This window comes from Pan troglodytes, chromosome 17 (assembly GCF_028858775.2).
Source record: "Pan troglodytes isolate AG18354 chromosome 17, NHGRI_mPanTro3-v2.0_pri, whole genome shotgun sequence".
Lineage (NCBI taxonomy): Eukaryota > Metazoa > Chordata > Mammalia > Primates > Hominidae > Pan > Pan troglodytes.
Window position 1 is genome coordinate 68,399,982 of NC_072415.2, and position 27,030 is coordinate 68,427,011.

Below are 27,030 nucleotides of genomic sequence, written 5' to 3' on the forward strand. Positions count from 1 at the left end.
TTATTTACCATATAAATGAGATGTTTTTAAATTTCCTGGCCAATTGCCCTAGGAAAGTGGATTTCCAATACAGAGAATTGTTACTGCCACCCATCTCTAAAATGCTGGAACCTCCATTGCTTTAGTTTTTCACCCAAATTTATACCAATTTTGATTTGCTCACTTAAACTTCTTGGTACTTTAGTTAGTAATTCCTTTTACCTTATTGAGTTACTATAGTTATGCTCCAGTGATCTGTACTTTGAAAACACATTGAGTCCCTTTAACCAGGAAGAACTCTTCTGGGCGACCGACCGTCCACATGTTCCTTTCCCTTCCTAATGACCTGAAGTCTGAACTCTACAGAGTCTCTGTACCTTCTCTTTAAAGGCAGCTCTGCTCACCAGGAATTGGCTATAATTCTTTCCAACTCTCTCATCATTTTAATAGCTATCAGCAAATGTAGAAGTGTAGGGGATTTTGTAACATCTGATGTATGTAAAAAGAAATATTCAAGTTGGAAGGCAGACTAGAACTGCCTTGAGAGATGTTTGATGTACACATTAAAAATAAGAAATTTTACATAAATTTGTTTCTTCTTTTGGAGGTGAAAATATGTGGTTTTAATGTGTTCAATTTGATATTTTACCTTGACAGTTTTTGTCTGTTGCTACAAAACCTTGATCATTTTTAAGACTAATAATGTATTATGTATGAATTTGAAGGGGGAAAAGTGCATTTAAGGTTTTTGAAATCACAGTGTCTTCCCTCTCATGTATGTTTTTTCTTGACTTCAAAGGATATTTTGGCCTAGGTTTTAATTTTTTATGTTTGAGAAAAAATTAATGAGTATACTAGTCAAGGAAGCAGTCAAAATAATAGAGTCATTTGTGACTTACACTGGAGAGACTTAATAATAAGCTTGATAAGAGCGTCTTTTCTGGGATGGTTTCAGTACAGGGCCCCCAAAAACAAAACAATCAACTGAGATGGACTGGTAGGATCCTTCTCAACCTCATGATCTGTGATTTTCCTTGAACGAATGGCACTTTCTCTCCTTTTCAAAATCAATGTCAATTTTATTTCCCAAAGAACTCACTTTCCTGGAAACTGGTGATTCCTCCCTCTTTCTTTGTACTTTCTGATGCTGTAAACTCACTGATCACCAGTGGCCTCTTGAGTTTTGAGGTTGGGGAGATTTCAGAATCTGCTAATTATTTGACAATGGCAGGCAAAACCAGACCAGCTTTCCATTTTTCTCTAAGGCAGCTCACTCTTTTGAGGTTGTCATTGTTTACCCAGGTCAAGGATGAGCCACCTTGGGTGGCATAGGGGTCACGCTTCCTTTGTGCTACTGGTCATCAGCGACTGCTGGCTTTGTCTGGACAGGGTGGGTTTCAGGGATTCTGATCTCATGTCACCTGCCTTACAGCGCTGCCACAGCAGTGGGCCCTGATTCAGACAGCAGGGGCTCATCCCCTAAGTGCGTTTCACTGATGTAAATTATCATTCACAGCCCAGTGCCCCAGCTGGGAGAGCGCGTTCATCAACTGTCACGGGTGGTGAGGAACCAACGGTAATGATCCACTTTATCAGACATCAATAGCAAGAGGCCGTGAGGCAGTTTTAATATTTCGTGTAGTGGTGAATATACGCTCTTTTTAAAAATAAGATTAGCTCCTTTGTGCTACAGAGCTGCACACGTTTCTTATTTTAAGCTTCTCATTTGGGGATTGTTTAAAGGTACTGGGTAAAATAGAATGATTTTTTTAGTCCCACATAATTTTATTAGGAATACTATCAGGCTTTGGTTAAGTGCATTTAACTTGACCGTTTAGAAGATATTTTTGACTTTTAGTGTTTGTACTCCTGATAAGTTTTTCCATTTCATTAGAATGCTTGGTTAAAATAATTTGGTTGGAAGATCATCAAAGAAGCCACAGGAATTGCATGAGACTGTGTGTGTGATTCCTGGGTGTGCCCAGGGCCCTTCTCTTTTCTGTATCTCCCCTACCACATTTTTCACAGGGGGTTAGACTTTTCTTGTCCCCAGAATGCACCAGTGACCCTTTCTCTGCCACCAGGGGCTCTCCTCACACAATGAACAAGTTTCCGTAATTCCAAGGGAGCATAATTAGGATATGTAAGTGATCTAGAAAAATTTATGTTTCTCTAAGCCAACCATTCTTATTCATTATTTTAAAGAATGTATGGTATTCCTGTTTGTGGGTGACTTAGATTTGTATTTTAATTGCCTGTTTTCTACTTGATCCCTAAAGTTAGGCTAGCTTATAGTTTATGCTTCGCACTGCAATAGCTGTTTAAAGAATTTCCTGGCCGGGCACGGTGGCTCATGCCTGTAATCCCAGCACCTTGGGAGGCCGAGGCAGGTGGATCATGAGGTCAGGAGATCGAGACCATCGTGGCTAACACAGTGAAACCCCGTCTCTACTAAAAGTACAGAAAATTAGCCGGGCGTGGTGGTGAGCGCCTGTAGTCCCAGCTACTCGGGAGGCTGAGGCAGGAGAATGGCGTGAACCTGGGAGGTTGCGGTGAGCTGAGATCGCACCACTGCACTCCAGCCTGGGCGACAGAGCGAGACTCCATCTCAAAAAAAAAAAAAAAGAATTTCCTTATTGTTTCACCTGTGTTGTATTTTGCTGTAACTGCTCATTACTTGTGGATAACTTTACGTATACAATTGCTGATTTTCTAAAGATGTTGATGACTTCAATTTAATGCTCAGCATTGTACAGAGGAAAATCAAACTGGCAACAGTCAGCCCCAGAACACTCAGCTCAGGTTAAGATATTGAGCTACAGTGGTTTACGTGAGTCATGTGTTGAGTGAGGCAGCCTCCAGTAGAATTCAAGAAATTCTACATGAACTATTTCCCACTGTGCACTTGTAATTTCTGTGGGAGTAGTGGAGCTTTGAGGGGGACAAGATCATTTTGTGAGATAATTTTAGTTGAATTCAGTGCTGATGAACATCATCTGTATATCACCTATTTTTGTATTTTGTTGGCCTTGCAACCTGCGTGTAGCTTTGGAGTGTTGTGGTAGCTGATGTAGTAAATGAAGTAGGAATGGAATCATTGCAGTACCAGGCTCCATGGCAAGGGTCACCTGGCGGGACAAGGTGACCCCTCTGAATGAGATCCCGGGTGGCACGTTAGACTGCCATTTTCTTGCCTTCTTGCCTGCACTCTCCCCTCCCCATCACTGAGTTTCAGCATGGGTTGGGTTTTTTCTTTCCACAGGCTTGGCAATATTCATTCCTAAGTGTTTCATCTACTTTGGTAGATGTAGATAGATCTCCCTACCTAGTTAGGTTTGAAAGGATCACATCCGTTTCTCTTCTGCTGTATCCTGCATGTTTCTCTTCCACACCCTTTGTCGTGAATGCCCTTGACTTCCTGTCTTGCAATTATGTCTCTTCACCCCGTGTTTCCCTCTTTGGCATCCCCTCTGTTCCTCTGCACATCACTCACACTGAAGTGTATTGTCCTGGGCTGGAGCCATCATGGTATTATATCATCTCACTGCCCCTGTGCTCTCACAGACATACGGCTGTGTACACATAGGTACACATTGTGCCACTTTATGTTATTTTTTTTAAATGGGATGTCATGTATACATTACTTAGCAACTTGGTTTTTTTTTGAACTTATGTTCATTCTTCTGGGACATGTTAATAATTACATAATATTCACTGATGTAAAGGCACTACAGTGTTAATTTCCTGACATTCAAGGACTTTCTGCTCCCCCTATCCTGCCCTTTCAACTCCATACGCTGTGCTGAAGTAACCGTCCTGATATAGCTTTCTTTCTATGATAGTGCTTTCATTCCTGTAGTCTAATAAACAGGCCCTGATTCTCAGCCAAGAAACCACAGCCCTTTGATTTATGGCAAATAAACGCACAGTGGTGTCACTTTCTGGCAGACTAAGCCAGGGCCCTCCCCATGAGATAAAAGGAGAGGGATAGCACAGTCCTTTCAGTCTTTGTTGTATATATTCTAAAAATACACGAGCCACCATTACTGGGTTGGTGCAAGTCTTGGCAAATCTGTGATGGTCAGTGTCAAAGTGGTTATTTTTAAAAGCATATTGAAACTTCTGCAGTTTACAATCATGTTCTTTATTTTAATGAAAGAAACAGAGCCACTAGGAAGTTCTAGCTAATGGCTTTTGGGCATCACAAAGCAGTAGTGTATTCAGTCTATGATGAAAAGCTGTGAAATGTTAAACTAAGTCGCAGTTTCTAACTGGTTTGATTACTTTTTTGTTAAGCTAGCGTGGAACATGCTCACAAGCACAGAACAGCAGAAGGCTGGTTTTGGCTTCCTGGCGGGCCCTTCCATGGCCTGTCTGTAGAAGCTGAGTCCTGCCCCCTCAACTAGCCGTGCAGGGTGGGAGGCAGTGTGAGTTACAAATGGAATCATCAGCACAGGTTGTTCTATGTGGTCATTTGGAGAGAACACTGTAAAGAAACATTTCCAAATTGCCCTCTCACATAAATGTAACTAAATTACAGGTTGCCAGTTCAGTTCTCAATAGAAGAGAGAATGAGCATTTTAATCAAATTCAGTGTTCTGTACTACACTCCTAATTTTCCACAAACTGATTCGTGCTGTTCACTGTGGCTGTATGAAAGTAACCTGTATGGCCGGGTGCAGTGGCTCACACTGGTAATCCCAGCACTTTGGGATGCTGAAGCGGGTGGATCAATTGAAGTCAGCAGTTCGAGACCAGCCTGACCAACATGGTGAAACCCTGCCTCTACTAAAAATACAAAAATTAGCTGGGCATGGTGGCGCTTGCCTATAATCCCAGCTACTCAGGAGGCTGAGGCAGGAGAATCACTTGAACATGGGAGGCGGAGGTTGCAGGGAGCCAAGATTGTGCCACTGTACTCCAGCCTGGGCGACAGAGCAATACTCTGTCTCAAAAAGGAAAAAACAAAGTAACCTGGTTGCTAGAATTCATACAGCTTTAGGATTCAGTTCTGACATGATCTATGACACATCCATGTGCTTTCAGTTGATCAGTTGCCTCCCAAGTGTCGTTTCCAGAGATTCAGTAACTGCAAAAATATCCTTAAGGTTTCCAGAGCTAAGGTTTCCGGAGCTGAGTTTTCCAGGGGCGGGGCCAGGGGGAGTGGGGAATTATGGGAGGGAAGGGGCCTGGGAGAGGGGGAAGTGGATCACCAGAACGGCTGAAGGGGAGGGCTCTGGGCGGAAGGAGCTGAGAATGTAACACATTCCATTTAGTATTTCATTGATTGTATAAACAATAGTAGGTCAAAACTTGATAGCACATACTTTGCCAGAGATACTAATTGACCAGGAACTTAGGTTACAACTTAGCTCAGCAGGGGAGTCCATTGAAGTGCCCGGATCCACGTAGCTCTTTGTGTTGGCATCACTGCTGGAGGAGGAGGGGAGGAAGGAGCTTCACTCAGGCTGCATGCTAATTCATCGATGTTTAATATTCATGAAAGGATTAAGTCGGTGTTGATGTTTCTTCTGCTCCTGCTGAGTCTCCACACCTGGATCCAGAATGCTCCATGATCCGAGTCTTTGTGTCTTTATAAACTATCTTTAGGGAGCTTTAGGACTTTATCTCGGGAAATATTAAGGAAATGGTTTTCCTTAATATTAGCAGAAAGTTTTCTTACACATAATCTAAAATCAGCTGCTTCATGATCTTACCCAGGTGATCTTTCTCTGAATTGTGCTTTTAAGCCTGTGAGGTTAACATACTGCTTCTCTGTGGATGGGGTTTCCAAATTACCCGGCAGCGTCCTTGTTGGTGCTTTCTCTAATTTGAGATCCTGGAGTCCACCAAGGAACTCCAGGTGACCACCTTCACCAAGACACATTGCCGGTAGTGCAGGGAAAAGGTGGCATAAGCACAGGAAGAAGTTAGGTTCAGAGGAAATTAGTATCCTCAGCCTAATAACAAGAAAACGACAACTGCTAAAATATCTGGAAGTAAAAGAAGCAGCTTCCTTTTGTAACCTCACGTGAGAGGTTATTCCTAAGGCATGGGCTCCTCCTATACCTTTAGATTCCCCTAGGAGCCGTGGTATAGCTGTGGTCGGCTTCTGGTTTCTGAGCTTTTCCCCACTTAGAGCTCTTTCGCAGGCACAGATATTACATGCATCGCCTATGCATTCAAGCCCTCCTGGGACAGCCCTGATCTCCAGCATCTGTCCCAGTGCCTCCATACATCATCAACACATCCTTGTTTTTCAGTGTTTCTCCATCCACACTGCATTTCTTAGACTGCTTCTCAGGGATCTTCTTGTGATCAAATGTGGACTGTCTAAATACAGTCACTCTACGCTGGGCAGGTCTCTAAACCCAAAAACTGCCAAGCTGTGTTCACCTTCAAAGAAACACACTCCTATCAGCAGACTCGGGTGCACACAGCCTGGGGTGTGAGGCTGGGTGCTGGGAGACTTCCTGAGCTGGGGCACACAGATGTCCTGGGTGGTCCTCCAGATTATATGCTACTGTGTGACCATCAGTATCCTTGAGAAGGGGCTCTGTGTTGGGATTTTAAAATTTTGCCCCAGAAGCTACAGTGTTAGGGTCCTAAGCTGGTGGAGGAATTTAGGCCTAAGCTAGAAGAGCACCCCATGGGAGCTACATCGAGGAGAAACTCAGAGCATCCCTCTCATACACAGTGACACTGGACAGTTTGAAATACCTTTAAGCTCTACCTGGTTTGGCAGTGGAATTTAGTAGCTAGAACAGATGATAATGTTTTTCCCTTTCCCTATGATCGCCTTAGCAGCAACCCTTTACGTTTGAGACTACGGGGTCTTAGAACCAAGTTCTGTAAGAATTTGGACTCTGCAACCGTATGGGGTTCATTTCACAGTAGATTTGAAGCTGTTGGAAATCTATTGCTGTTTTCCAGACACTTGTAAGTGTTTTCTATATAAATAGATCTAATTAACTTTGTCTAGAAAAAATAATTATCTGGGTGTACCTTACTTTATTAAACTGATCAGAAAACAAATGCAAGGTGTTAAATAATAATGATTTCTTGCACAAACAGCCATCAGTGGCCTATGTACATACCACGCCGGGTCTGCCTTCAGGCTGGGAAGAAAGAAAAGATGCTAAGGGGCGCACATACTATGTCAATCATAACAATCGAACCACAACTTGGACTCGACCTATCATGCAGGTACGAAGATTGCCATCCAACTTAAAACCGCAGGCCATAGAAGCCGAAATGTACATGACCGAACTCCGTTCCTGGTGTTTATGTATTGTTCTGAAAGACCCGTATTTGTAAAAGCTTTCTCACAAAGAAAATGCATTACTTTAAATACAATAATAGCCTAAGGAAGAATTTGCTTTTCAAATCAGTTTATCACTGAATATATTTTAAAAATGTGACGTGAAAGATATTTTCAAAGTAAGAGCCTATTGCAGTGTGTAGCTTCTTCCCTGCCCAGCCCCCACTTTAATCCGAGGCTAGTTTTTATGCTGGGCTAGTGATTCATTTTTATTTCCCTTGAATGTGTTTCCCCATCCTTTCCCCCATCATTATGTTTAATTATTTCCTCCACGCTTTAAATAGGCCAGACCTCTTATTATTGCTGTTTGCGTTGTTGTTTGGGTTCGCGCTCCTAATCACACACACTGGGAGATCCTCCTATGAAGCTAACTTGTTTTTGCCTCCAAAATAGCTTGCAGAAGATGGTGCGTCCGGATCAGCCACAAACAGTAACAACCATCTAATCGAGCCTCAGATCCGCCGGCCTCGTAGCCTCAGCTCGCCAACAGTAACTTTATCTGCCCCGCTGGAGGTGAGACGGCTACCTCATCTAACTGGACTCACTCTGTCCTGTGACTCCCATTCTTTCTTCTCTCTTAACTCTGCCTTCAGTTTCGCAGCCACCTCCTCTCTCTGATCAGTCGTTGTGTTGGTAGTGAAGGGTGTTCTTGTGCAGCCTTTCTACCTGCTTCTCTGTCTCGCCCAGTTAACATTCCTGGACTCTCTCACCTGATTCTCATTCTCATTTGGCTAAGGCCGTGGTGACTTGTGCTGGACGTGGGCACTCTCTTTTCAGGACTTCCACCGTTCTTGTTGTGTTTCGCTTCTTTTTGCCTGTTACCTCATTAGAATTGCGTAATCCCTCTTTCAAATACCAAGTGCTGATATTGAGTTTTTAAACATAGCTATTGCTTTGATCATTTGTTTTTCTTTCGACTGTAGGGTCTTTCATTCTATGGGCATACATGTTTCTGATGCATATTTGCATCTCTGCATCATGGCTGGGCATCTGCTTGTGCTCTCTGTCGTGTTTGTATTGTTTTGGTGCCATCCTTTAACATCACAAATGTCAGAGTTAGAGAAGCCAAAGAGCAAATGTTTGAGGTCCTAAGCTTGACTGTGTCTTAGAGACAGCTGTGGGCTTCTCCACGCCCTGGGTCCAGATGCTGATAAGTGGGAATGGATGCTGTCTCTTCCACACTCTGATATGAATGTCATGGGTAACAACTGTGAGATTCCAGATCGTTGTATTTATTGATGTAGCTTTTTTCCTTTTTGTGCTCTAAAACTTGCCAATCTGTTCTTAATTAGACTGTGAGCTCATTAAGAGCAAGGGCACGTTTTTCTCCACTCTGTAAAATCTCCATCCATAACGCTTAGTACAGAACAGTATTTTTGGTACATACTGAGTAGCTACCAAAAGATGGTGGTTTTAAGTACTTAATATTGTTGTGTGTTTATCCAACAGAGAAAATGTAAAGTTAGATTGATTTAAAAGTAAATGAATGACAGAAAACAGGTTTTGGGGATCTTCCCTCTTGTCCATCTCCAAAGAGAAGCCTTCTGCAATACCCAGGTACATTTTGGCACATTGGAATCGCACATGCTAAAGAGTTCTAATCCTCATTGTTATTCTTTAGGGTGCCAAGGACTCACCCGTACGTCGGGCTGTGAAAGACACCCTTTCCAACCCACAGTCCCCACAGCCATCACCTTACAACTCCCCCAAACCACAACACAAAGTCACACAGAGCTTCTTGCCACCCGGCTGGGAAATGAGGATAGCGCCAAACGGCCGGCCCTTCTTCATTGATCATAACACAAAGACTACAACCTGGGTAAGGCTGCTGCTTTTATTTGGCTCCGTTTTCATCATGAAGTCTGGCATTAATTCCTTGATTTCCTTAGTGTTTGTAGTTCTTGCAGAGGAATTGGATTGACTGTAAAGGGTATCTCCAGAGGGTCTCCTCAGCCTGCATCTGGCCCCTGCACAAATGGGCGGGTGGGAGTGGGTGGGCACAGGCTGGTAGCTGTCTTTGGTATTGGTGCTGGGACTGCCTTTTCTCCTGGGAAGCTCTAGTTTAGACAGTTCACCATGCTGGATGGAAAGGTACTGCTCTGTGCTGTTAAGATTTTGTTAATTGATCCCGTCTCACAAAGTAATCTCACTAGGAGTTATAATCATTTTCAAATAATTTTTTCTTTTGTCAGTTTCTTTTTGCACTTTCATTGGCATTACCCACCTTCTTTTGATTTGTCGCTTTAGTTTTTACTGTTCACATCAGATCAGTATTCACACGTCTGAGGTACATTTTCATGCCCTTGATCATGGAGTAGGGGATGTACTGAGTGACTTTGGTTGTAAATCTGATAGCTCCTTTTTGTGATCATTTTGTCAAAATTGATTTTTCTTACCATGCAACTCTTTCATGTACTCCTGAATTGTACCCAAGGAAGAATCTGTACATTGTATTATCTTGAGCAAAATGAGATTAATCAAAGGCGAATATGCATATCTTTGTATTTCTGTGTCAGTTCTTAATTTCTTTAGCCGAATCGGTGGCTTTTTCAGTGTAGTATATGATTCTTTTAAAAGTCAGTTGGTATTTTCCTGCTATATAATCTCTATACCTGTAATTACACTGAAACTGGTTCCCTTATTTCTGGCTATTTTTGATGCTGCAGATGGTTTTTCTTCCGATTATGTCCCCATCGAATTGTCTAGCTAGAGTTAACTCAGGGTTTAACTTGGTCCTACTATTATCTGTGCTACTTGCTCAAAACTGATGTTATGGGAATGCTGGTTGAGTTTTGGTGATTGTCATTGGCCCTAGCTCTTTGGTCTTGGACCAACAATAAGCATACACCATTAATTCCCATTTCTAGTGATGGACATTAAGTGTGTCCATTTGATAGACCAGCAGCCTTATATTCAAGAACAAGCCCTGCTCAAGGGGATTTGGGCGGTCATTTTATGCCTTGCCCATTGTGTGGTATCAGTTCAGTCCAGCAGGTCTAGAGGGCGTGCTCCTAGAATCCTTTGAACCGTGGGACATTGTGTCTTCAAGGGCATTCTTGGCATTTGGGGCAGGGACATTTGTGCCTTCAGTTGCAGACTATTTAACAAACTTGGCTTCTGCCACCAGGTGCTAATGGTCACCATTACCCCCACCCCAACATAGTGACGACCAGAAATGCCCTACACATTTCAAAACAGCCCTAAGTGAGAACCACTCTAAGAGCTCTTTCTATTTTGAAGTAAGGGAATGGCCTGCCAAGAGAATTTCTCATTTAGATCTGGTAACATTCATTTGGTAAACTGATAACTGCTTCTAAGGCATATAATAACATGTAGGTTTGACTCCCCTACTAGTCTGAAGATAATGTTACAGATTTGCAAGCAAGCCAAGAGTAAGAGACGGGCAGCTCGTTGGAAAATATAGTAATGGGGTTCTTTTTCCTTATATCTTTTTCCTTATTACCATGGAACCCCTGGCTGTCCTGCCAGTGTTCTCATTTACTATAGCACTGCTGTAATTTCAAGTCCTTAGCCAGAAACAGGCTCCAGAAATAAGGGCTAACGAATATAAAAGTAGATGGATTAGTGTAAGGAGCCACTGTGGCTTGCCAACATAAGCTATGATTTTAGTAATTTTAACTAGCTTGGTAATCAAATCCCCTAACCTTTTCACAGCCTTTCAAGCCACAACAGCAGTGTAATTGCAGCTGGGCAGATTGTATTTTAAATTAAACAGCACTCGCTTTATTTATTGCTTGCAACATTGCTGAATGAAGCCCATTTTTACTTTCCAGTTGCCCCTTTTTACCCAGATACTTGTTATTGACTAATTTACTGATTTAAAATCATAATCTGTTAGAACAACGTTTTGTTGCTGCTGCTAGCGTGGGAAATCCTCAAGGTAACAACTGGAAATTCCACAAGCTACTCCCCTTCTTAAGCGAATTCAGATGTGCTGACACAGCTGCGCTATCGCTTCTAAACAAAGGCCTAGGCAGGATTTTCCCTGCGGAAGACACACTCTAAATTGCCTGTTCATTTTGACAAAAGATGAAGAGCCGGAGGGAAGCATGAAGATAATTTGCAACTTAAAAATCTGTTTTGAGTTGGTTTTAGGGTTTGCTTTGTTTTTTATTTTTGAAAGAGGAAGAGAACAAATGAGAGAACAGCATAGCTATTCTTAGATTTGAGCATTAGAATAGAAAAAGGAAAAAAACTGGTAGGACAGGTTGAAAATGATGAAAATAACACTGCCTCCCCCATCAGCCTGGGCACTGTTGATTCTTACACCAACCAGAAGCCTGAAAAGTATCAGGACATTTCCCCTCTATACATTGAGAAATTAAAAAATTTATTGAAATATGTCATGAAACATGACCTTTTACACACACACAGATATTGAAGGCAGTATGCCATCAGTATTTGGATAAAGTTTGTCCTCATTCTCTTTTTTTTTATTTTTTATTTTTTGTTTTTGAGACGGAGTCTCACTCTTGCCCAGGCTGGAGTGTAACGGCGCAATCTCAGCTCACTGCAACCTCTGTCTCCCGGGTTCATGCAATTCTCTTGCCTCAGCCTCCTGAGTAGCTGGGATTACAGGCACATGCCACCACACCAGCTAATTTTTTTTTTTTTTTTTTTTTTTTTTTAGTACAGACAGGGTTTCACCATGTTGGCTAGGCTGGTCTCGAACTCCTGACCTCAAGTGATCCTGCCGCCTCGGCCTCCCAAAGTGCTGGGATTATGGGCATGAGACACCCTGCCAGGCCAAGTTTAGCTTCATTCAAACAAACAAACAAAGATTGGCTTTGTTCCCCGCCTGGGTCAGGCCTTTCAGAGAATGCATGCTGGAGACCAGGGGCTTGGGAGGGATGTACCAAGGAGAGATGTTCCATCCTCAGCAGCTCAGAGCACATGTATACGGGTTGAGTATCCCTAGTTTAAAGATTCAAAATCCAAAATGATCCAAAGTCTGAAACCTTGTGAGCACTGACATGACACTCAAGCAATAAATGCTTATTGGAGCATTTCAGATTCTCAGATTAGGGATGCTGAACTGGTAAGTATAACTGCAAATATTTTGAAATTCAAAGCCCCTCTGGTCCCAAGCATTATGGGTGAGGGATGTTCAACGCATATTAGTATATTTGTGCCTTTCACAGGATGAAGCATGGGCTTATTTTTGTAGCAAGAAAGATTACACCCTAGTTAAGTTGCAGGTTTGTTTTCCATCCAAGTTCAAACTAATGAAACTTATTACTCTAGGTGTGGTTGCTGGTCTCTTCCAGGATGGAAAAGATAAAGAAAAAAGGCACTTTTTTTTAATCCCTGTGTTTTATATATTTTGAATTAGGAAAGCACTTTTTAAAAAGATACTGCTCTTTGCATCCTGTTTGAAAACACTTTGAACTTGATGGAGGGAAGCAATTTTATATTACACATGAAAGAGTTCCCGTTATGAAACTGAAGAAAGGAAGAAACAACCAGGCACACTTTATGCGTTGGATCATTTATTTTCATCGCATCAGAGACCTTGTTAGTATTCCACTTTCTCATCAGCTCTAAAGTTGTCCATAGCTAATAGAGAGCCTTGACCACCACTTCATGTGCCCTGGCAACTAAGGAGAGATGCCTGCCTCCTTGAGTGGCTCGGTGGGAGTCAGGGCTTGGGGGTGACCACTAGCCTTAGCCCTCAGAGCTGATTCATGGCAGCTGCTGCCATTATTTTTATTATTTTTGATAAAATAATATTATAAGCCTCAAGGCCTCTGGCCCTCACAGTCTATGAAGTCTGGGTTTCCATGCAAGGCCACTTTAGCAGATCTTTGAAATTCGGTTGACTTTATACTTCATGCTCTGCCCCTCACTGCCTCCCTGACACTTTTCTCTAATTTCAGATTCTTTTCACGCCACCCCCCCCGCCCCCGCCCCTTTAAATCACCAGCCTTTTACCAATAGGGCTGATTGTCTTTCACGGTAGCCTACATGTGATTCCAAGGTCAGGCTGGCCTTGTGTGTAGCATTCGGAAGCCCTGCCCTCTTTCTTGTAATAGCAGTCCTCAGCTTTCTCTAAACCTGGCATGGTCATAGGCTAGGTGGAAGCCCAAGGGTCCCCCGCTGGTTGTGGCGTTACCTGGTCCGGATCAGAGTTAGCATTGAGTGGGTAGCTTTTGAGAAATTCAGTGCTTTCAGTTTTTCCTCTGTCTGTAGTTAACCAGTCACGAATGTTTACCAGATTATCAGCTTCTTGGACCTTCTCAATCCTAAATCAGCTTAGCATATTTCTTTATGTTCTGTGTATGTCAGTGTACTGCAGAATACTGGATTATTTTGTGCCTCTGCTTAGCCTTTTAAAAAAATATATTGGGTTCAGGGTCAGTATGCATCACAAACTGCTAACAGGATTTCTTTCTTCATGTAAAAGTTCACCTAGCTAGCAAGAAGCAAAGGTTGATTTTTGTTGTTCGTGGTCTTTTTTGATTCTTGCCAGTTCCCAAGATCTATGATTATGATTCAGTGATACTATGACTTACACGGTTGACTTGGGAAGCAGAAAAATCTAGTAATTTGGCAGCAGCAAAGGCCCTATTATAAAATTGAATGAAGCTGATATCAAATGTCTTCACAGTTTACTTTTTTTAATCTTAAGCTTATTTGGTTGATCGTGGTTTTTTTTGAGTATAAAGATATGGATTCTCCTTTTTATGTTTTTGGAGGCAAGACTCACTGCGTCACCCAGGCTGGAGTACAATGGCACAATCACAGTTTACGGCTCACTGCAGCCTTGACCTCCTAGGCTCAGGTGATCCTCCCATCTCAGCCTTTCAGGTAGCTAAGGCAGGCATGCACCACCACACTCAGCTAACTTTTTGTGTTTTTTGCAGAGATATGGTTTTGCTTTGTTGCCCAGGATGGTCTTGAACTCCTGGGCTCAAGCAGTCCTCCCGCCTTGGCCTCCCAAAGTGCTGAGATTACAAGTGTGAGCCACCACATCTGGCCTTACACTGCATTTCTTTTTCTTTCTCTTTTTTTTTCTTTTTTTTTTTTTTTTTTTTTTGAGACGGAGTCTCACTCTGTTGCCCAGCCTGGAGTTCAGTGGCACAATCTCGGCTCACTGCAACCTCTACCTTCCGGGTTCAAGCAATTCTCCTACCTCAGCCTGCTGAGTAGCTGGGACTACAGGCACACACCACACCCGGGTAATTTTTGTATTTTTAGTAGGAACGGAGTTTCACCATGTTGGCCAGGCTGGTCTCAAACTCCTGACCTCCTCAGCCTCCCAAAGTGCTGGGATTACAGGCATGAGCCATCGTGCCCGGCCTACACTGCATTTTAACTGGGTCTACATAAGTGAGAGTCAGCTCCTGGACTCTGGATCATAATCTTTGGGCAACTTCTTGTTCTCTCTGAAACTCCATTTCCTCATCTAAAGAAACAGACCATGTGCCCGACCTCCTACCAAGGGTCTGTTGCAAGATTTTACATCTGACCATGCCTCATAAATCATGCAGCCTGACCCAGGTTGTCAGAGTACATATTTCTCTTTTGTTGATTCTCTGTGGTATCTTACGAAGCTTATGCTTTAAGAAAAAAATTTTATAAACGTTTAAATATTAAGACATAAATGAGAACTTAATCTGCAGAACTTGGTCAAGAATCTCAGTAAAGTTGTATCATAACTTTGTGAGTTTGCCTGATGAAAGCGACTCTCCCTGGAGTAGCCACGTGACTTCACAGACCAGATTGACATTCTCTGCTGAGTTCAGAAGGAGTGGAGGGGAGCACAAGTGCTGGAGGAGGGTGTGGCAGGGAGGCCTATTCCCTAACATGTTAGGCTGGCTCCCCTCACTGGGAGCTCGGGACCCATGGAGAGATTTCGAAACCATTGTCCCCACTCCCTCTTTGTGCCACATTCACTGGCACCCTCCATTCTGGTTTCCCTAGTAACATCACTGCTGGGACTCTCTTCCCCTTCCCCTTCTCAAGGTCTCAGGGAAATGGTTAACCTTTCATGTAAATATTCTTACTCTCCTCTCTCCACCAAGCACAAGAAGGAAGAGTACAGTCTGTCTCGAGAGACAGTCAGCCAGGCTTCCTGTACAAAACAGAGATGGGACCCATCTCACGCTCCAGGCATGGACAGCCTGGTTGCCTTGAAACAAACAGCTCAAGAAGAAAAGCACCCAGTAACTGCACACAGATACTTCCACTTAGCATCTACTGTCTTTTACATTTTTCTTGCAGGAAGATCCACGTTTGAAATTTCCAGTACATATGCGGTCAAAGACATCTTTAAACCCCAATGACCTTGGCCCCCTTCCTGTGAGTACACTGGAGACACATGGAATGGTCTGAATATGTGTGTTCCTTTATCCGCTCAATGTTGATGGAGAGGCCCTGTGGACCTTCTCTGTCTCCAGGCTTTGTGGATCTCATTGGTTTGTGTTTCTTAACAGAATTGGGTGTTTAGCTGAATTGTAGTCATACATTATAGTTCATGTGATATCCAGTACTTATGAAAGAGGTTTCTGAATTGCTGGCTTCTAGCAGAAGATAGACCTTGTACACAGGATGTTCAAGAGACGTTCTCTGCTGGTGACAATTTAAGTGGCACTCATTTATTTTGTAACTTAGCAACCACTGAGTTTCAGTCATATTGCTGATTAAGTCATCAGAACAAAAATAATGAAAATAGTATGGGAGAAGAAGGCCTAATTAATCATAGAAAGTTTCTATAAGTCATTTAACCTGCAGATTTTTAAAGTTTTTTTCTCCCTTGTTGGTGACGGCTCAGTATTTGTTGAGCTATATACTTAAAATTGGATTTTGAATGAAACCTTCACATACATCCTCCTCAACAACTCACTCTCAGTTTGAAAAAGCCGCAGGGGGTGACAGGGCAGTGGTTGGACTCCAAGGCTATTTTTACATGGGAATTTTTGTTGTTGTTTTCCAAGTGTAAGAACCTTTTTGTTGCCTGGTATATTAGGGCAACATTTGAGGCTGCGAAGGTTAAGATTCAATCATTATTCATTAGGTTATACAGGTATCCCACACCAAATCTGTTTGGTTCCTGGGTTCAAATAGAAAGAACCAGAGAGTGAGTTTAGAAAACAAAAGAAAGCATTTTTTTCTTAATCTGTTGGATTCCTGAGGTTCAGATAGCAAATATGGATAGTTCAGATAATGAGGGCATACCAGCTTTATCTTGAAAAAATTCTCCAAATCTGTTTAGTTCCTGAGCTTGACTAGCAAAAGTTCGTGGCGGATAATACCAATATTAGATCATCAACTGCCTGGACAACACAAATACAGTTAACCGTGTCTAACATTTTTATATTAACCCCCTCTTCCTTTCCTTTAGTACTCAGTATTTATTTAATTAAATGGTACTCAACTTCAAACTCCACTGTTCCATGGAATGCTGCAGTTTCCCTTTGAAGCTTTTGAGCTAGCAGCCCATTTCCGGTTCTTCATACAGTCAGCGCATCTGAGACCTGAGCATGTGATAAAGCGTGTTGCTAGACACGGTCAAGAGTTAACTTGAAATGTTCATATTTAGTTCACGCTCAATGCATAAATGTACCCTAGCAGAAAAGAGTACAGAGGTGTTCTATAGTTTTTAAATGTTGCCTTTGATTTCAGAACTCCTAGCTAATGTTTATATTTTCTCTCTCCCTTCCTTCCCCGGATACTAGCCTGGCTGGGAAGAAAGAATTCACTTGGATGGCCGAACGTTTTATATTGATCATAGTGAGTAGGCGCTGTTATGGACACACAGGTGTTGTGGGTTAGAGGGAAGGAGTAATTCAAACATCATAGTGAAAGCTTTGTCATTTTACTCTTTATCTAGGCAGCCAGGTGTTATGTGGAGAAAATGATACCAGAGAATCAGTGCCTTCATACGGTACTGTGCATTAACCCCAAGTTTGCTTAAAGTAGCCCATCAAACTTTCATCCAATCTGATCTTGTGACCTATTAACGTGTTTTTTTTTTTGAATTTTTAAACTACACTTTGATTGTTGATCCCTTGACTTTTGCACATTTAATAAATACACTCTGGTAATAGAAAATAAGATTAGAAATGATGATTTAGTCAAAAATCTGTGAACAGTGCTTGAAGTAGCATGTAAGTTTTTTAGACACTGCCTTCAAGGGTCCTATGGCAGGATGCCCGCTCTGACCTTATTTTCTATTCACGGCATGTTTCCTTGCACCCACAACACTAATATATATGTATTTCCTGGAAATTGTAGTATATTTGCTATAGACATTTGCTCCAGCACCTATGAATAAATGTGTGGTTTCTCGTTCCAACTAAAAGTTCAACTAATAAAAGTTTGCTTTTTAGCCAGTGGGATTTTTTTTTTTCTCATTCTTTTTGGAGGTGCCATGTTCTTCATGGAATCATATTTCTATGTCCCTTAAATTTTCTGAAAAAGTATATTAAAAAGAAGCCTTCAAATAGATGTAAAGTTTCAACCATGAGTGCAATTTGGTAGTATCTTGGTCTTTGCTTTCATTTGGTTCATAAACAGAAAGTCCCACCGGGTTTCCCTGGCTTCACAATTTCATAACTAAACAAAAACACGTTGATGAGCCACCTGCTGAGAAGTCTGGCCACAAGTAATCCTCACACATATGGGACTGGTCACTATCTCATAGGCATAGTACGTTTTTCAGATGTTACTAGGAGGCAGAGACATTGTGAACAGAATTTCACTTTCAGGCCCTGGCTGTTGAGGGCTTATTATAAATGGAATTAAGCAAAAGTACCAGCAGTTTACAATTCAACTGAAAGTAGAAGTCCTAGGTGTATTTAGAAGAGTGAGCTACCCTTTGTTTAAACCAGATATTTCAAGGTGCAGAGACTTAGTTTTTGTCTTTTATCAAAAAATGGGCACATTTGTCAACTGTCCAGAATTTCATAGTAAGCATAAAGTATTTTTCCTGCTTTCATGTATGTGTATACCCTACTTTTTTCCTTAATATACTATTTATTTATTATTTTACTCTTAAGAGAATTTACTAAAATGAGAGAGAGGCCACACCTCTTTTTCCCATGAAAAACAAAATAATAGTTTCCGGCTTGGTGCAGTGGCTTACACCTGTAATCCCAGCACTTTGGAAGGCCGAGGTGGGAGGATCAGTTGAGGTCAGGAGTTCGAGATTAGCCTGGCCAACGTGATGAAACCCCGTCTCTACTAAAAATACAAGTAAAAACTAGCTGGGTGTGGTGGCGTGCACCTGCAATCCCAGCTACTTGGATGGCTGAGGCAGGAGAATCTCTTGAACCTGGGAGGTGGAGGTTGCGGTGAGACAAGATCACACCACTGCACTCCAGCCTGAGCAACAGAGGAGGCTGTCTCAAAAAAAAAAGAAAAAAGTTTCCTTTATAGTATTTTTTATACATCACAATCGCAGTTTTAAGACAGGTGTGAATAATACTGATCATTTTACTAAAACAGGTCTTTACTGGTAACACATCCTGGTCTGTGACACATGGAGAGCATTGCACACAATATTGTGACGGTTTTCTGGCTGGAGATGTGATGCTTAGGTCACCCTAAAAAGAATGTTGTGAATGTGTTTCGTATACCGCAAGGAGCCAAAAACAGAAAAACACAATTACAAAGGACTGTCGTAGCATGCGTTAAAATAGTAAAAATCACTGACTATTTCACTTGTGGTGTCATAGACCTAGTATGATATATAGCAGATGCTTGATACTTGGTGACTTGAAATCAGGTTCATGGAGGATCAGTGGTGAAGCTCTTAGGAAGTTGTTGTGCTTGATCAGAAAGTGAAGTGAACTCACTTGAGGAGCAGTAGGTGCCCCCCCTCCGGCTTTCCACCCCCATCGGCCTGAGGCTAGCCCAACTCCGGCTTACTGGAAGGTGGAAGAAGGTAACTACCTGCTAGATGCCTGGGCTTTTCCTTACTCCTGATCAGTTCTGCAGTTACTCCAGCGCTCTGCCCAAACATTTCCTCATTTCACTTGACTAGAACAGCACCCCCGAGGCTCCATTATACTCTGTACAGAGCTTGATGCAACTAAGCTGTGCCAATATGATATTTGTGGCCATTGACTTGGAGATTAAAATTTATTTTGCCTTTGCACAACCATATTGAAAGATTCTGTTAAAGAGATATAGCATAAATTAAGTGACCAAAAACCATTTAAGAAAAGGATTTGTTTACGAGTGCCTCCTTAGCTGTTCATGCTACGTTTCTACCATCGCTCCATAATTCATCATGGTTTACTCAATGGAAAGCTGTAGAGCAGTACACGTCAATGAAACAGTTCAAGTCATTTGCCTTTCCACAAAATTCAGTCTGTGAAAACCGCAGAATACCTATCTTTTGAAGAGGCTTTATCAGGCTGACACATACATTCCAAATGGGTTGAATTACCTGAAAGATAACATTTAGGAATGTCCTTTCTGTCAGAATAAAGCCTCTTTTTCTAAACAATCTTCTAGCAAAACTCAGCATCTGATTTTGCTGTCATAATGCCTACAGGACAGGAACCAGGTTATGCCCACGTATGCCACAATGCCGTGAGTGCTGTCATCTTGTAAATTGCTTAGAGTCATCTTGTCTTCCAGCATACCCGGCACGTGGGTCCACATGGAATTACAGATGAGATGATGAGATGCACTTGTCTTTTCAATAATTAATTATTTTTGCTTTGTAAGTTTTTCCTGAGAAGTTAGACATTTTCTAGATGAACAATACTCAGCCATCTTAAATATTTAATTTCAAAAGCAACGAATGATCGAGACTAACCTCTTTAGACTCCTTGATTCCTTTGGTTGCTGTCTATGGAATGGCTCCTGGCTCTTGGGCCTCGGGTGGGAGGTTAAAGGAAGGTCTTGAACTGAATCTCTACATCTTGTAGGAATGATGTCATTCTTCTTAAAGACCAGACAGGCCCAGCAGCTGAGTAATTGGCCACAGGTATCCTATCTACAACATTAGAAGAGAAAATTGAATTCCAGTGATTTTGTAAAGTCCTATTTTAGTCTTTCCTGTCAACAGCCTTACTAGACCTGTTCATCGTGGCTAAACTGAGTTTCTCATCCTTCCACTTCCTTCTTGTCCTTTTATTTGAAATATATCTCAAAGAGGAAAAGCAAGTTTAAAAGCCAAAGTTTAAAAAAAAAAAAAAAAGGATAACTGGCTACCCCATACTTTCATACATTGACCATACTTCACTGAAGAATTCTTTATCATAACCATGTAGAAACTTGTGTTGTTCCAAAAGCTTAGGCTCTTTTTAAAGGGACTTTGTTTTCACCATCAGCTTCATTCAGTCATTAAAAAAGTAATGCACTAAGTTCCTATTACCTGCTGGGACTGGTCTTAAGTGGTAGAGAGGGGGTTGCAAAGATGAATAACACACAGTCCCTGTCCTTGGGGAGGTTAGGTCCAGTGGGAAGTAGCAGGGGATATTTCAGGTGTTAGAGGAGTGAATCAGTTGTTACACAGAAACAGAAGAGGCAAGGACTGCATCTGCTTGGGAGGTAGTTGGGCACAGGGATGGGGCCCTGAGAGAATGGGTCACTTTTTAGATGGATGACAAACACTGAGTAGGATTGAGGCAGGCAAAGCCCCAGGAAGAGTGATCCTAGGATGCGTGGAGGTGTGTGAATATGTGCAGATGCTGCCACTTTCCGAGAAACGCAGTATTGCTCCAAACAGCTAGTGTGCCGCAGGGGCGCACAGGCCAAGCCAAAGGGTATCTGCCCGGTGTGGGGACTCGGGCTCAAGCCACAGGCAGTGGGGAGCTCCCAAGGGATTTCCCAGAGGGGAGGGATGGGGTCGAAATCGTTCTTTAGAGAGATCCTTTTGGCAGAGCTGTAGAAGATGTCTTGAACCGGGGTTGGGGGGTGAGACAATTCCCAGTGACGCCCAGAGAACAGTTCAGGGGGAAAAAATGAGCCCTCTAGCAAGAAGCTTATCAGGGATAGAGAGGGTTGGTCGGGGACCACCAGAGTGAGTGACACGGCCAGGTTCCTGATTGGGACAGTGAGTGGATTGTGATACTGCACATTGGAATGTAAGGTCACGTTACCAATTTTGGTGTTGGGTGATCAGAGGTTTGGTTTTGGTAGAGTTAAGCTGAAGTACTTACGGGAAACCCAGATGCAGATGTCCAGGATGGAGCTTGAAGTTCAGGTCTGGTCTGAGGACTTGCGAATCCCCATGAGTCAGGAGTTATTCATTTATTTTCTGCTTTGATGACAATATCCATTGATACGGTTATAATCCAAGTTGGTGTTTTAAGGCACAGTTTTTACTCGGCTATACTCCGTTTCCTTTATTTGGTTTTCTTTTCTCTTGTTTTCCATCACAATAGCAACTTTTACTTTCCAAAGTCTTCTGTGAAAGGTAAGGGACCCAAAAATGCCCTTTGCTTCCATCAAGATTCTCTCAAACAGTTGAGATTTTTCATGTAAATTTTCTGCCAGCATGAAAACAAAAGATTCTAGAATCATCACTTGCTTTGGTAGCTTTTTTTTTTTTTTTAGCTTTTCCTCTGCTTCTATTAAAATAATAATAAGACTTTTTAAAATTCCTAATATGGTCATTAAAACAGAATTCACTAATTATTATTATCAGCTCATTTACAGTGTATACAGAAAATAAACAGAATCAATATTCTTCCCCCGCACTCCCCCGCCCCGGTCCCCAAGACAGGTGCAGATCGGGCTGGAGCATAGTGGCACAATCATAGCTCACTGCAGCCTCCCCCTGGGCTCAAGCGATCTTCCCACCTCAGCCTCCCAAGTAGCTAGGACTACAGGCGTACACCACCACACCTGGCTAATTTTTTTTTTTTAACCTTTTGTAGAGATGGGTCCTCACTATGTTTCCCAGGTTGGGCCCGAACTCCTGGCTTCAAGTGATCCTCCTGCCTCAGCCCCCCGAAGTATTGGGATTACACGCATGAGCCACTGCTCCTGGCCACCCTTTACTTTTCAAATAATTTTCTTCTTCTTTTTTTTTTTTGTTTTTTGTTTTTTACTAACCTAGATATCCAAAAACTCTGGAGAACCTACTCTCCCCTAGTGTGCCCCACCCCCCGTACCTTTCATGTGAGTCCATTGCACTCTCTCTCCCTCCACTCCACCCTAGTACACACACAGGAATCCATAAGGTCTTTTTAATTATGCACAGTTACACCAAGTGATCTAAGGCAGCTACTGTGTATTATCACCTACACAAGTAATGGTATAGATAGCATTGAACAGTCTTGTGCACATTAACTCACTTGGAAGAAAGCAAACCACCTTTTGCCAGTGTGACCAAACAGAAACCATGCTCTGTAATCTTCCTCTGCTGTATCTAATTCTCTTTTTTGGACTGCCTAAGCTGCTTTGATTTTTGTGTGCATATGAGTGACGCATGTAATAGATTATTCATTTGTTCAATGCAGGATTCTTAATTGAAAGCAGTTTTTCAACACCATAAGTAAAGAGAAAAGTATTTGAAATGAGAAAAAAAAAATCCTGTGTGTGTTTGTTAGCCTTTTGGGAAACTAAGACTTTTTAAATGCTTTTTTTCAATTAAATGAAAATCAAGATCAAGTTATAAATCCTTAAAAGAACAGGGGTTTATAATTCCCATTTTAGCAAGTTATTTGCCCAAAACAGTATGAATAGATGGTTTCTCTTTAGTTGTGCATTTTTGATTGTTTTTAACTAAACAGTATGTGAGGGGGGTTGCCGTATAGACCGTAGTTACCTGCTAACTCTGAAATGCTGATTTGTCTTTAGAACACAGGGTGGGGGACTGGACAGCTTTTGAAGAATCCAGAAATACTTCCTTCCAAAACTTTCTTTACATAGAATAGATTTGAACTAATGTTCTGATTTTTTTTTTTTTTTTAACATTTTCAGATAGCAAAATTACTCAGTGGGAAGACCCAAGACTGCAGAACCCAGCTATTACTGGTCCGGTCAGTATTTTCAAATTCTGCCTCTTCAGTATAAGATTTTGGTTACGTGTTTACGTGTTTCTTGTGTATTACTGATAACGGTGATGTCAAGGGACAACGGTGATTGAGTAGTTGACTAGAAACAGAGCACTTTGCTGCCATCTCCTTCTTACTGAAGTTTCCAGGTGAGGTACAGCTGCATGTGCCTTTTCAGATGGATTTCATTATAAAGGAAAACAGCTTGATAACGACAGCAGAATTAAACATTTTTCTTCTCCTTTATAAAAGGGTGGACTATAAGTATAGTCAAAATTCCCTCCCTTCCTTTTTATATGAAGCAAAACCGAGCCCTGTCTTCATAAAGTGTTATCATTTCTTTAGGCCAGGAGTAGTAAATGTATGCCAAAAGTTTAAATCTTTTACAACTTTCAAAAATCTGTAGAAGTTTGGGTGAGATTGTAGCTAAGTTCAGGAGCTGGCAGAGTTAAGAGTTTTGAACTCTGCCGACCCACAGTGTTCTCATGGTCCCCTCATATATGCCGGGTGGAAAAAGAATCAATTCTGATGCAGGCGTGGTGACCTCTTAAAACACCATAGCACACTGTGTTCATAAGGCAGTGTGAGAACCCTACTCCCTGAAGCATCAGGAGACATTTGGTATCTCACACTTGTTAACAAGTCTGTAGAATGGGACCACACTCATCAGCAGAGAGCACACCACCAGCTTTTGTCAGTGGCTATATGAGTGCAGGGAGGTAATTTGGAATTACAGGAGTTGTACTGCGATCAGCAGAAGATTGCAAATTTGGGATTCTTAGACTAGAGGAGCGAAAGGAACTGAAGTTTGTTATATCACATGCTGAGCTAAGAGGCCAGTAGGTAGATTTAAAATTCCAATTTCATGGCTTTAATCTGATTCCATTCAAATTATGTTTTGAATTAGTAAGATACGTCCATTTGAAAACTTAAAAGATACTACATTGCAAATGTGCCCCGGTAACTGACTCCTGTTAGTTACTTGTTGGATTTGCTCAGTCATTTGGGTACTATTTCCTAGGCAAAGTTGCCCAGTAGTACCTGGGTAAAAACAGTCAACTTTTTTCTCTACGCGGCTTAAACACTGCCTTACTCTGATGCTTCCTTTTGATATATATATTCGCAGTCACAGTTGTTTATTGGAATATTATTTCCTCTTCTACATCATTAGAACAAGGTAAATTCAAGAAACTATTCTTTTTAAGTGACAGAAGACTTTTGACATAACTTTGAAGCCTTTTCAAATATTTTTATCACTTATCAATTACCGGCCGTCACTCAAACACTGCTAGTCCTTATTAAATCTTATTGAAAATTGCTTAGCATCATAAAGCCAAGTAGATTTGCCCCCAAGAAAGAGCTCTCTGTTTTCTGTTAATAAAAGATCCTTGTTTATTCCTTCATTTTTATTATTATTATTCATTATATTGCTTTCAATAGGAGAATCTGTATTTAGGTAGTTATCAACTTAGTGTAGACATTTGGCCTTTGTTGTCATTCAGTTCTAAATATTTGGCAATTTTCATTTGATTTTTCTTCTTGACTTATAAATTATTTAAAATATGCTTTTTAGTTTCTAAGAGTATGGGAGGGTTGTGCCTATTCATTTTTTTGTTGATTTCTAATTTTATTGCATTATGGTCAGATAATATTGTCTAGAGAATATTTATTATTGGATGTTTATTTAAAACTTCATTGGAAGCTTGATCACTTTTTGTAAATGTTCTTTTTCTTTTTAAAAAGAATGTGTATTGTGTCTTTGGTTGAATATAGAGTTCTTTATGTGTCCATTAGGTCAAGCCTGTGGTGTTCAAATTATCTACATTCTCATTGCTGTTTTGCTATTGGATCTAATCAAGATAGTTCTGTCAGTCTCTGTGGTGACTGTTGCCCTGTCAATGTTGTCTGAGGTGTATATAACTACATTCTCTTTCTCTGTTCGTATTTGCTGTTTAGCATATCTTTTCTCTCTTGCGATATTTTATCTTCTTTCTTGCCTTTTGTTCAATTGATAGAGTACTCTCTATTTTATTTTCTCTGTGTGCTTGCAGGCTGTACTTTCTATTTGTATTCTTATAGCTCTCACATTAAACTGTGTAACCCACATACTTGACTTAGGGTTAAAATGAATCACTGTCTACTCTCCTTAACATCAGGACCTCAGGGAACTTGAATGCCATTCTTCCCACTCCCATTTGCCACGTCATTGTTGGGTGGAATTTTAAAACTACCTTGCTTTAAACTTTCCTGATAGTCATAGTCATTAATATGTTTTATCTTTTTTCTCCCTACTGTCCATACTGATTTAATTTTACCAAATGTAGACAAATTTCTTTGCCCACCATTGGTTCACCCACCATTGGTTCTTCCATCCATTTTTTTTCTGGGGTGAGTTTTGATCTTAGTGAAGCCTAGTCCAGTTTATGGTTCTTACTGTGTGGTCTGCTGACCAGAGTATCAGTATCGCCTGAGAGCGTGTTGGAAATGCAAGTTTTCAGGTCCTACCCCAGACCTACTGAATCAGCACCTCTGGGGGTGGGACACCAGTCTTTGTTTTAACTGCTCTCCCAGGGATTCCAGTGCCCCCTCAGGTTTGAGCACTTCTGCCCAGCAGCACTGCCAGTGACAGTCTGAGAGTGGTAATATCTCTTAGTCTTTGACTCAGAAGGTCTCATTTGACCTCTCTATTCAAAGTTCAGCTGATGATAGAAATCTTGGTTAAATTATTTTCCCTCAGTGCTTTGGAGATTCTCCTGCATGTCTTCTGGCCTCCATAAATGATGATAACAGGTTTGCTGTCAATCTCATTGTCGTTTCTGTGTAGGTAAATGGCTCTGTTCTCTGGTGATTTTGAATTTTTATTTGTGTCTTAGATGTTTTACAATTTCACTATCATCATGTACCTATGTGTGGAGTTCTCTTCATTTATCTTGCTTTGGACTCAGGCTTCTTCAGTATGGGGATTGTGTCTTTCCTCTGTTCTGGAAAATTCTCAGCTATTATTTCTTAACATACTGCATTTTTCCGATTCTCTCTAAGTATCTGTTTTTGTAACTCCTATTGGACATTTACTTCTCTTTCACATTGTCTGCTTTATCTCTTAACTTTTGTGTTTTCTGTCTCTCACTGCTGTATTGTGAGTTATTACTTAGCTCTTCCAGTTAATTCTTTAAGCTTTTCTTGTAATCTCTTTATCAGTTCATTGTGTTTATTATTTCAGTGACTAAATTTAATTGCTCAAAGTTTTATTTGGTCGTTTAAAATTTGCTTTTGTCTTCATAGTTATTCTGTCCCGTTCTCTTTATCTCTTTATTTATTTTTGATGCTTTCATCTGCTTATTATTTTTAAGATATTTATTTCTTAGCCTCTTTGAGATTATTCTATTATCTCTGGTCCTAGGATCATTAAATCTCCCACTACGTCTGTAGACTCTCCTTAAGAGTGTAGATTATTGCCTAGTTCAGTTTATAATTTGTGTGTGTGTGTGTGTGTGTGTGTACATGCATGCAAGAGGGAGAGAGAGAGCATGAGCAAGCTCATTTTTTTTTCCTATGAGGCTTTTGTAAGTCCTGACCTGTATTTACTGTTAACTTCTTAGCTTGGGTTCATGCACCCCCAGTCAGTATAACTGTGGACCTCATACCCACTTTGGCACAGGCTTGGAGTATGGATTTATTACAGGTCTGTTTCTTTTTGTTTTTCTCCCATTTATGGTCCTGGACAGAAGGTAAGCTTCCTTGCAACTTCCC

General features: G+C 41.3%; 1 protein-coding gene across 26 annotated transcripts in view; it reads left to right on the top strand.

Moving 5' to 3' along the window:
- The window catches only part of NEDD4L (NEDD4 like E3 ubiquitin protein ligase), a 363,613-nt gene that overhangs the window by 296,199 nt on the left and 40,384 nt on the right, over window positions 1–27,030 (top strand). For 7 of the 26 annotated variants that reach the window (XM_001141065.7, XM_063795752.1, XM_054671684.1 and 4 more), the window contains 6 exons: window positions 7,054–7,185; window positions 7,694–7,813; window positions 8,922–9,119; window positions 15,545–15,622; window positions 16,999–17,053; window positions 23,207–23,265. In XM_001141065.7, the coding sequence (XP_001141065.1) occupies window positions 7,054–7,185; window positions 7,694–7,813; window positions 8,922–9,119; window positions 15,545–15,622; window positions 16,999–17,053; window positions 23,207–23,265 (642 nt within the window). Of the gene's footprint in view, window positions 1–1,495; window positions 1,556–7,053; window positions 7,186–7,693; window positions 7,814–8,921; window positions 9,120–15,544; window positions 15,623–16,998; window positions 17,054–17,153; window positions 17,208–23,206; window positions 23,266–27,030 lie in introns of all 26 variants that reach the window. The other 19 variants (XM_063795749.1, XM_063795747.1, XM_054671681.2 and 16 more) reach the window with 7 other exon arrangements.